Source organism: Euprymna scolopes, chromosome 19, assembly GCF_053919585.1.
Source record: "Euprymna scolopes isolate OS-2025 chromosome 19, ASM5391958v1, whole genome shotgun sequence".
Lineage (NCBI taxonomy): Eukaryota > Metazoa > Mollusca > Cephalopoda > Sepiida > Sepiolidae > Euprymna > Euprymna scolopes.
This window is the reverse complement of record NC_136500.1, coordinates 138,287,277-138,299,977: the sequence shown is the minus strand read 5'-3', so window position 1 is coordinate 138,299,977 and position 12,701 is coordinate 138,287,277. Positions and strand designations below refer to the sequence as shown.

General features: G+C 32.4%; 1 protein-coding gene across 1 annotated transcript in view; it reads right to left on the bottom strand.

Moving 5' to 3' along the window:
- LOC145239994 (IgGFc-binding protein-like) overlaps positions 1-12,701 on the bottom strand; it is a 266,786-nt gene that overhangs the window by 111,334 nt on the left and 142,751 nt on the right. The window contains exon 37 of the mRNA XM_080103577.1: positions 7,097-7,404. Within this exon, the coding sequence (XP_079959703.1) occupies positions 7,097-7,404 (308 nt within the window). The remainder of the gene's footprint in view (positions 1-7,096; positions 7,405-12,701) is intronic.

Here is a 12,701-nt window from a genome sequence, read left to right as displayed (position 1 = left end):
GTTTCGAAATTTTGTAGATTACATTGGCCTAACCGTGAAAATTACATCCTCGACATGTTGTAAAAATGGTACTGAAAGTTGAATTTTCTTCCGTTTAAAATTCTGAACATTTTTTCATTACGTTTAACTCCTCGTCCACATTTGACATGTCAACTTTTATACGTTTTCAGGTGTGCTGACAAGGTTCGGGGTATCTATTCCGAAAGCTGTTCTAAAAATGAGGAGGTTGGGGGAAGTCTATTTCGAAAGCCGTTCTTAACATGGGGAGGTGAGGGTGTTTATTCGTTGTAACATATAAAAGTCGGCATTTCTAATGTAAACTTTGATGGACTTATGTAAAAAAAAGTGTAACAAATTGATTTTTTTCGTTTAACAATTAAATTATTTCGTTTTAGATATGAAAATTTATTTTTATAAAGAAATTTTTCGTCGTTTTTTTTTTTATATATAAAAAGTACAATTGTTCAATGTTATTCTTTCGATTACGTTCGTTTTTTTTTGGAGGCACAATAAAGAAAAAAGATAAAAACGGAACGAAATTTAAATTTCCGTTCCATTTTCACAACAACCGTAAAACAGAGCGTTCTCCGCAAGTTTTACCTAATTATAAAAATTACCCAAATTATCAATGCTCATCTTATATATTCCATGACTATTACACAATTCTAATTAATACACAAAACAAAACAAACGGGGGAGTGTTTTAAAAAATCAGGTTTTAAAATGAGATTTTTAAGTTATTCAATTATACAAGTATAAATTTACTGAATGTTTTTTTTTTACATTTGCTTTGTTATAAAAACATCACACTTGATGTTGCTAATATTTACAAGGGAACACGATATGGCAAAGAGAAGATAACAAAACTTTTCTATGCAAAGTTGCTGTAAGAATTTATACTCTCTCTCTCTCTCTCTCTCTGTATATATATATATATATATATATATATATATATATATATATATATATATATATATATAGCCAGTAGAGTTTAGTTTTCTAGAAGTACATCCAATGAAACAACATGTGTCTACCAAAGAGTGCTCAATGAGTGAACAAAGCAGGTATATTAAATTTATTTATACAAACATTAATGGCTACATATGTGCATACATGTTTCTGTAATCACCCGCGTTGGGGTACTACGTCTTCGGGCTAAGGGTTTTCCACGGTAATTCTTGGCCTTAAGACGTAGTCTTCCAACGCGGGTGATTACAGAAATATGTATGCACATATGTAGCCATTAATGTTTGTATAAATAAATTTAATATATATATATATATATAAAGTTTAGTTTTTTTCACGCTCTAAGATTGATATTTAAGACCTTTTTGTTTATTCAAAAATTTTAAAACGGACTCCTTAATATACTCAGTCATAGATATGTGAGCGACTTAAGTTAACTAATTTGCACATTTCTTTGAATAGAGAGCATTTATTCATTACATATTCATTTATATAGTCTCTTATTAGATGATTGGTTTAATTTAATTATTATACTGAATATTATTATTTATGCATAATTTCTACATTCTACATAATTGCGTAGAATATAGGATAAAAACGCTCTAGCATAAGAATATGTATATATATATATATACACACATATATATATATATATATATATATAAAACTCAAATGACGTTGTAACTCCACATCCACACTTACAGGAGCCTATTATGCTTTACTTTTGAGGAAATTAAGGAAAGCTATCAAAATCAAGAGGCGGGGCAAGATCAGCAAAGGTAACTTCGTCTTGCAGGACTACGCTCCGGTCCACAACTCGCATGTCGCCAGATCAGAAGCATGGGCGTGTGGTTATGAAGTCATCCCCATCCTCCCTACTCTTCTGACTTTGCACCCTCTGACTTTCACCTCTTCGAAGCCATTCGTTTTAGATATGAAAATTTATTTTTATAAAGAAATTTTTCGTCGATTTTTTTTATATATAAAAAGTACAATTGTTCAATGTTATTCTTTCGATTACGTTCGTTTTTTTTTTGGAGGCACAATAAAGAAAAAAGATAAAAACGGAACGAAATTTAAATTTCCGTTCCATTTTTACAACAACCGTAAAACAGAGCGTTCTCCGCAAGTTTTATCAAATTATCAAAATTACCCAAATTATCAATGCTCGTCTTATATATTCCATGACTATTACACAATTCTAATTAATACACCAAACAAAACAAAAACGAGGGAGTGTTTTTAAAACATCAGGTTTTAAAATGAGATTTTTAAGTTATTCAATTATACAAGTATAAATTTACTGAATGTTTTTTTTTTACATTTGCTTTGTAATAAAAACATCACACTTGATGTTGCTAATATTTACAAGGGAACACGATATGGCAAAGAGAAGCTAACAACATTTTTCTATGCAAAGTTGCTATAAAGAATTTATACTCTCTCTCTCTCTCTCTCTCTCTCTCTCTATATATATATATATATATATATATATATATATATATATATATATATAGTCAGCAGAGTTTAGTTTTCTAGAAGTACATCCAATGAAACAACATGTGTCTACCAAAGAGTGCTCAATGAATGAACAAAGCAAGTATATTAAATTTATTTATACAAACATTAATGGCTACATATGTGCATACATGTTTCTGTAATCACCCGCGTTGGGGTACTACGTCTTCAGGCCAAGGGTTTTCGACGGTAATTCTTGTCCTGAATACGTAGTCCCCCAACGCGGGTGATTACAGAAACATGTATGCACATATGTAGCCATTAATGTTTGTATAAATAAATTTAATATATATATATATATATAAAGTTTAGTTTTTTTCACGCTCTAAGATTGATATTTAAGACCTTTTTGTTTATTCAAAAATTTTAAAACGGACTCCTTAATATACTCAGTCATAGATATGTGAGCGACTTAAGTTAACTAATATGCACATTTCTTTGAATAGAGAGCGTTTATTCATTACATATTCATTTATATAGTCTCTTATTAGATGATTGGTTTAATTTAATTATTATACTGAATATTATTATTTATGCATAATTTCTACATTCTACATAATTGCGTAGAATATAAGATAAAAACGCTCTAGCATAAGAATATGTATATATATATATATATATATATATATATATATATATATATATAATTATAAAACTCAAATGACGTTGTAACGGATGTTGTAACCCCACATCCGGTTTACGACTTCCAGTTGCGCATGCGTACATGAATTTAAAACCATAACAGCGTAAACAAATAAAGACAAATTGCTACTTTTGCTGTTTTTTTTAATTGCGTTACAAATAAATAATCAACGCGACAATAAAACTTATTGTTTTACTGTGTACGTTTTTACCGTCCCAATTGTTCTTTTTTTTCGCGTTTAAATTATCCAAATAAGCAATTGTTTATACTTTCTGCATTTTTTTACATCGTTCATTTCCATATTACGTTAAGGTTATTTTAACGAAATTTTCTCACAAATAAATCTACTTTAACCCGTTGACAACTATAAGAGCATTTTACAACGGCGATTTACCCACCGCCTTTAAAATTTATTCTCCATTTATAAATACCCCTTTCTTAAAAACATTCATACATTTTCTTTTACACTATTAACATAAATAAATAACCCCGAAAATATGGTTTTTATAATTTGCGTTAAAAATAAATAATCAATGCGACAATAAAACGTATTGTTTTTCTGTGTACGTTTTCAACGCCCCAATTGTTTTTTCCGCCTGTAAACAATTGTTAATAGGGTCTGTTTTTTTTTTTTACATCGTAAAAATATGTTTATGAAAAGTGTAAATTGTTAGATGAAAGCACAGGGAAAACTACTTTTATTTTCAGGAAAACTTGATATCTTTATTTTACGAAAAGACTGATTACACAGGATGAAACCTGAGTCCATCACTATTATCCAGAGACCAAAGCCCAGTCAATGCAGTCGAAGCACTTGGAATCACCACCAAGGGTGCAGCCCCCCGCTGGCAAGGTCATGCTCACAGTCTTCTGGAACCAGAACGGAGTAGTGATTACAGATTCCTGGCAAAGAGTACCACTTATATATATATATTTATATATATATATACATATATATATATATATATATATATATATATATATACTAGCAAAAGTACCCGTCGTTAACTGGGTTCAAAAACAGCCTAAAGAAAATGGACTCTGATATATTAAAGTATGATAGGTCATGAAAAGGAAGCGTTGTAAAGAGATAGCTTCGAATTTGGGGGTATCAAAACCAAAGCAAAATATGATGAAAGTAAAAATAATATAGATAACCCCCATAATTTATTATACCATACCTGTTCACACTGAAACACTTATCACAATATTCTGTGGATCTATATTAAAAACCTTGTTAAACTTTGTGACATATTTCCATTCTATGGAGGTCAGGCGCGAACGAACACCCCATAATTTTATTATACCATATTTCTTCAAACTGAAACATAATTATCAAAGTATACTTATGCAGATAGATATGAAAAGTCTTTATTAATGTTTGTGCCTATTTCCATTCTAGACCACAGACCGCACAATTTTATTATACCATCCCTATTTAAGTTAAAACATACTTATCAAATTTACATTTATGTACATCTATATCAACAACACTTATAAACGTGTTTTTTTAAATTTTTAAATTATTTATTTCCATACTTTGTGGACGAGGCGCGAACGCAGACACCACAATTTTAATGGATCATCCTTATGCCAGATCGAACATACCCATTCCTGTGTCTCGATACATCTTCTATCATTTTATGTGATCAGTTTTCTATAAGAGTCAACCATATAGTATATTGTGACCATACACTCGCACAGACGTTCAGCTTTTTATTATAGAAGATATATATATATATATATATATATATATGTATATATATATATATGTATATATATATATAGTAATTATAAAGTATATATTGCGATTAAGCTGCACTGAATATTCCGCGTTTCTTCCACTCTAGGCGTAAGCCTGAAGAGTCCTAAAGTGGATGAAACGCGGAATATTCAGTGTAGCTTAATCGCCATATATATTTTATTAATTACTAACTAGCTCTACCTATATATTGAGCACTTCTGAAGTAAATACTGAAAGTTTACGCATAAATCTATACTGTCGTATATTAATTTTATGTGAGTAAATTAAGTAGTTATATATATATATATACACACACACATATATATATATTTATACATATATATATATATCTGTACATATATATATATATACATTTATACATATATATATTTATACATATACATATATTTATACATATACATATATTTATAAAAATTTCTATATCAATATAATTTCTATATCAATTAAGGAATTTCTGTAAATTATCGATGCCATTAAAATGAATTTGACCATCCTAGCAAATCAGCTGAAAGGAAAAGTTGCATGCAAGGAAAATCTAATATAATTAATTATTTCAACCAAAGGAAATAATTTCAGACAATAATAAACAATAATAAACAATAATAAACAATAATAAACAATAATAAAAAATAATAAACAATAATAAACAATAATAAACAATAATAAACAATAATAAAAAAAAATTATTGCAGGCTAGATTTCTGTTTGTATGCATTTAAAAAAATTATTTATTAATTTTTGTCGATAAATTCATTATTTTTTTCGGTTACTAAAGCTGTGACCGAAGAAAAAATAAATTAATCGACGAAAAGAAACATTTTTTTTTAAATAGGAAACAGACGTTTGAAGAATTTTTTTTAAAGAATTTGTTATTGCTTGAAATTTTGCCGTAAGTGTTTAATTAAAAAAGTCAGTTTAAAAAATTCAAAAATGTAAAAAAAATATTAAATACAAGAGAAGTTCAAAATAAAAAATAATATGTCTTAAATCTATAACTAATTTAAGCCAGCAGTCAGTGCGCGTATATGTGCGTGCGGGTGTGTTGCTATAGAAACCAGACATAAGAGTTGGATATAAATGGCAATTTTCGTATATACAATGTCTTTTGCGGGTAGTTTCGTATAATTGTATTTTTGCAAATATTTACTTAGAAAAAAAAATTAACCCCCCCCCGAAGATTAACAATAAATTATTGTATTTCATTTGATGCTGAAATTAAAACGATTGGAATCATCGTTTATTAGGTGTTTTGAGTTTTAGATTAGCCAATCAAAACTTTTCCTAGTGTTCACACACATGTTTGCTTTTATAGATAGATAGATATATAACTATATAAATGCTCAATATATTATATATGAATATATACGTTTAATTCATGCAAAGAAAACATATATATATATATATATCTACGGAGACATGCATGTATATAACCGTAAGTATACACTTTTACTGTAAAAAATACAAATATAAGCATATTAAATACTGTGTGCATCTATTTAGATATATTTAATAATATTTCCAATACGATATTGCAGTTTCAATACCACACTATATATTTTAAATTACATACTCATGTATTTTAAAATGCATGTATATTTATTTTAATAATTTGTATAATCTTATATAATAGTTTTCAACTCTGTTGACAATACGTAGCGTGCAATCCTTTTCAAAAGAAGATCCTTTTTGTTTGTCACTAAAACATTGGATAAAGAGCAGGATTGCAGCTACAAATGCAAAAAGGATTAAAATACTATAAAAATAAAGATGTAAATAATCCTGTTTTGTTTTGTATACACATATAGTTTTGTTACATCGCCTATTTAAATGTATAATTTAGCTCCTTCAATTTTAAGGACGTGCGCTGGTAAAAACAAGTGTGCAGGACCTGAAAACCATAGATGCTAGTGTCGTTTGCAGATATGCCAACGAATGCAGTTGTAATATGTAGCGTTAAATTCTTATCATAATATGAAGTAAGTTTTGTACACTAATAAAGAATCAAATCTTGAAACACGTTTTGCAATAAAAATGCACCAAAGATTAAAAAACTATAAAAAAGGAAATAATTTCGACTGATTTTATATCCACTTCTGTTTTTTTACACATAATGCAAGAAAATGTTTGATCGTATAATTTTCAACAATTCCTGTGTTTATTAATGACAATTACGTAAGAAACGAAAAACAAACTATTTGACTTACTTTGTTTGTGGTTTGTCGCTGTCGTCTTTCACCTTAAAACTGTTTCCAATTAACGAAAATCTGTTGCGATTTTTCGACACGTCTTCCCCTTCTTTCGTTCGGTAGTCGTCTTTCTTCCTGTTGCAATTTCCACAGATTCCGGTCAACTTGTTAGAAAACGTTCCAGGAACTTTCACTGAGACTCGATGTTTCCCGTCAAACTGAACACGGAGACCCCATTCTGTTGAAACTGTAACCCAACCACGAGAATAAGTGATGGCGTATCCCAAATCGCTGTTGATTGGAAATGACCTTTTCTCACCATTCACCTGAAATGATGAGTGAAAAATATCGATAGTGTATTGTGTATGATGCGACAATTTTTTATTACAAAATAATAAATATTTATTTGAATCTTTCTTTTGCTAAACATGTATATTAAGCATCATCATATACATTATAATAAATATATGTGAAAATATATAATATTTAACAGCATTTTAAAACCTTATTACTCTGTGCTATTTTATAAAGTATGACATACTTGTAAAATTGAAAATCTTCCATAACATCTAATGTATTAGTCAATGTCTATTGCACCAGAAATTAATATTATTTTATCATAACTACTATTTTACCAGAAATAAATCCTATTTTACGAGAAATTATTTCTATTTTACCAGAAATAAATCCTATTTTACCAGAAATGATTGCTAATTTTCCAGAGATTAATCATAGGTTACCAGAAATTAATCCTATTTTACAAGAAATTAATCCTATTTTACAAGAAATTGATCCTATTTTACCAGAAGTCATTTTTGTTGTAGCAGAAATTAATCCTATTTTCACCAGAAATTAATCCTATTTTATCAGAAAATAATCCTATATTACCAGAAAATAATCCTATTCCACCAGAAATAAATCCTATTTTACCACAAATCAATCATATTTTATCAGAAATTAATCATAATCTACCAGAACTGAATCCTATTTTACGAGAAAATGATGCTATTTTACCAGAAATTCATTCTAATATTTGTTACACACAGAATTATCATAAACAATATGCTGCTTGAAATTATGAAAGAAACATAATTGAATTTTTTTATGACAACAAATATTTTACTTTTTTAATATTAAATTTACGCAATCTATTATAAGCAAATATTAAAAAGCTGAATTAAGAGTTTAAAAAATATTTGTCATATTTTAAATGCATAGTAAAATTTGATAAAACATTAACATTTATGAAACCAAATATAATCTGTCTACTCCTGGCTCTAACATATTATATAATTTACTTCAAACTTACTCATAAGAGGGGCGTGCAATAAGTAATGCCCTTGACCCACTCACAGTTGTCTGATTTAGCTGAAATTTTGCATGTGACAATGATTTATATCTCTACGGGTTATGTGGCAAATTACAGCTCTTAACTAATTGTGGTTTCTGTTTTACAGGTGTTTGAACTGAGTCAGGTGTGAAATGGAGCCTGTTGAATGTCGAGCAGTGATCCGGTTTTTGTATTTGAAAGGACGCACACCATAGGAGACTTGTGATAAAATGAAAGAAACTTATGGTGATAATGCCCCATCATATGACCTTGTAAAACGCTGGCATCGTGAATTCAAACATGGCCGGAAGTCTGTAGAAACAGCTCCCAGACCTGGTCGCCCCCTTCTGCCATTGATGAGGCATCTGTCCGTCAAGTTGAGGCTGCGATTTTGGAAGATCGGCGCGTTACTATTCGCCAAATAGCCCAAGATGTCAAGATTAATACAAGGTGTGTAGAAACTATTATTCATGACCGTTTGCATATGCATAAGGTGTCTGCTAGATGGATTCTCAGGTTGCTCACACCATTCAAGACGCGAGAACGCGTCGAGTGCTCGAGGATGAATTTGGAAATGTGCGAAGAAGATGAGTCACAGTTTTTCAAAAGACTGATTACACAGGATGAAACCTGGGTCCATCACTATGATCCAGAGATCAAAGCCCAGTCAATGCAATCGAAGCACTTGAACTCACACCTCCAAAGGAGGCAAGGGTGCAGCCCTCCACTAGCAAGGTCATGCTCACGGTCTTCTGGGACCAGGACAGAGTAGTGATGACAGATTTCCTGGCAAAGAGTACAACAATTACAGGAGCCTATTATGCTTCACTTTTGAGGAAATTAAGGGAAGCTATCAAAATCAAGAAGCGGGGCAAGATCAGCAAAGTACCCTCCTCCTGCAGGACAACGCTCCGGTCCACAACTCGCATGTCGCCAGATTAGAAGCACGGGCGTGTGGTAATGAAATCCTCCCCATCCTCCCTAATCTCCTGACCTTGCACCCTCTGACTTTCACCTCTTCCAAGCCATGAAGTTGTGTTTGAAAAGAAAGCGTTTCCCAGATGATGCAACCTTTATTTTTGAAGTCACGTTGTGGTTGGAGGACCAACCTGGGGTGTTCTACAAAAACGGTCTCCAGAGCTGCATCAAACGATGGGAGAAATGCATAACTCTGGGTGGTTCGTATGTAGAGAAAGACTAATAACTGTGCCAAGTTTCGTTGCTCTACTGCTATGGGAAGTGAGTCAGGGGCATTACTTATTGCACACCCGTCGTAACATACTTAAAATATTAATACATAAATATTTAGAGAACATAAATATTATATGTTACATATTAAAATACAAGAAAAGAATTTTTATATAAACGTTTTCTTTTCACCCAATCCATATTATTATTCGTTCATTATATCGAATAATGACTTCTGGTAATTTCCTAATGTAGACATTATTAATAATATTAACCATTATTCAGCATAACATTACAATCATACTAAACAGTCATACTTCATTGACTAAAAGACACTCGTGTATCCAACTTTATAGGAAGGTTTGTAATAGTTTATGCAACTGGAAGATGATTGATTGCTAGTAGATATTTATTTTATTTATTTCTGCAATGTCTGTATTTGTTGGTGATTATTGAAATATTGTTTTGTCGATTTATCAACTTGTAATTTATTTTCTTTACATAATAGTAAAATGTGTGGAAGTTATTGTTGGAATAGCCAACGTGCTCGGTGTGTTGTTTTGACGAGGCTGCTAAAAAATGTAATGCGTTTCAATCAGTGTGGAAGAGACGTTGCGAGCCTGTCTTTGTTTTATCGTTATTTCCATGACAGGTGCCCATCTGAACTCCAATCTCTGGTCCCCCCTCGCCAACCTTTCACGAAAAACACCCGTCTAGCTGAATTCACTGTAAAAAAATTTCCCCACTCTTTATCTGTGCCTAAATCAAAACGTAGATTCCATGAACAAAGCTTCTTTCTTAGAATTGCACGCCTGTGGAACTCTGTTCCGTCTTCCTGCTTCCCACCTGACTACAACCTGGATGTCTTCAAGTCCATCGTTAACAAATTCCTGATGAACCGCCCCCTTAAGTAAACACTTCATTAAATATCCACACTAACGTACTGTACTTGCAATAACTCTTATCCCTGAGAGGCTTCTGGACCTTGATAAGTGGTAACCACCGTGTAAAAAAATGTTGAATGCGGTTGGAAGTGTTATTCTAGCATTCTGAAGAATGAACACACACACACACACCCACACACACACACACACACGCACTCACACACACACACACACGCAATTTGTCAGGGTTTATTTTACAAAGAATAATTTCTATTTTTGTTACAATTAAAATATATTGAAAAATCAAATTATAGCAAAAGATATCGACGATGTTGTATATTGGAAAGTTTCTTATAACTAAACAATGATGATTGCAACGTCTTGTCAGACGCGTGCCACTCCCTCAGACACTTAAAGTCCATGAGCCCCAAAATAGCTTCCATTTCTACAGGACCATTTTAATAGACAAATGCCTGAACGAGTATCTTTACACAGATGATGTTACAGTCTTAGCTTTGTACGACAGCTAAGTCTCTCTCTCTCTCTCTCGGTTCAAAATGTTGAGATCCAGCAACAAGCAAGAGCAAGATAGCCAGTAACAAGTTAAACTGCAGACCAGCTTAATACGGGTACTGGTCTCCCGCTTTATGTTTTTTTTAAATCAGAGATTTGTTTCTCCGAGAAAGGTTGCCTTCACCACGGCTTACGGGAGCCCTCTCCACCCCGAACACACACACACATACACACAAACACACATGGTGCTAGTTGGCCGTTGACTCCGAAAAGGGTTCACTAAACAATACACATATTGTAACGTTACACACGTTTACAAGCGGGACCTACGCGTTTTATGCAGCCTACGCCGCAAAGAACATTTGACAGATAATAACTCGACTGCCTTTTTTTGTAATAACGACATTTATATCTTCATTCTACGGCAACGTGTGACTTCTCGTTATGACCATGACGTCACCCACGTCTGTAATTTAATATTCTTTAACATGCTCTGTCTCCTTTTTATAGTCATTTTTTTCCGTACTGGTGACGGTATTTTGCATTACCTATGCACTTGCATACGCGCGTCCGCAGTCTGTAACAATATACTTTCTACTTTCATTTTGAACGTTACAGCCATTTTATATGTAAATCAATATTTGCCTTTATCTATGATGTAAATAATTTTAGTATCATCCAAGAAAAAAAACCGTTAAAATTATGCATTCATGTGATTGCAACGCACAAATAAAGATGTACTTTATCGATACTGAATTCTAATTTTATAAAAGAGAAATCAAACATTGAATCAAGGTTAATAATATTCTACGTGGAATATATTTATCTGCGGACTGTCACATTATATATTATTTTTTATTGGAATTCTTTTGAAATGTGTAATTTATTTTTTTATTTATTTGCGGACTGTTATCCTTATCTTCATAGTTGTTTCACGGCGTTTCGTCGACTAATTCCTCCGGCCGTCTTCAGGAATACTGAGTCTTGTAACTGTATCCCCAATAATTACTGCTTTTCATAGATGTTATTGTGTCACCAACTTTTTGCCAGCTAATCCTCTGAATGTTTTGGGTAATATTGAAACCGCTCTCTTCAAGCAATGCTTACTTGAAACCGTAGATTCAACGCCTCCAACCACTGCGTCTCCGGGGCCCGTGGTGCAGTGGATAGAGGAATACAGTAATCACGGAGTGGATTTATTTGCTTCTCCACAAGGAGCAAATTAGGCACAAGGACGTTTTTTAATGTGGAGAAATGAGGTAGGGAAAAGGGGACCAGCTCCCGAGAGGTGGGAAATGGGAGCTGGATAGTGAGAGCCAGCTTGTATGTAGGGTTGCCCCTACATGAACCAGAAGATTGCCACGAGGGCAATGGTCTTTGATTGCAGCATTTGCCGGAACAGATGGTATTTATTTGCTCCCCCACTGAGCAAATTAGGCACAAGGCCGTTTTTAATGTGAGGTAAAAACCAGCTCCCCTAAAAGTAGGCAAAAAGGGGGCACTCTGGTTACCAAAAATAATAATTGTCCCAGTATAGAGGGTTTCCCCTCCATTGACTGGTACAAATTATCTTAAGTGCAGCATCTGCCGGAACAGATACTACACTTTGATCTTGGCCTGAAGGCCTCAAACGTTCTCCCGCGAGATGGGGGGGGGGGCTAAATGCAGTAATTACAGAGGATACTGTTAAGTCAGTATTCTTATCTCA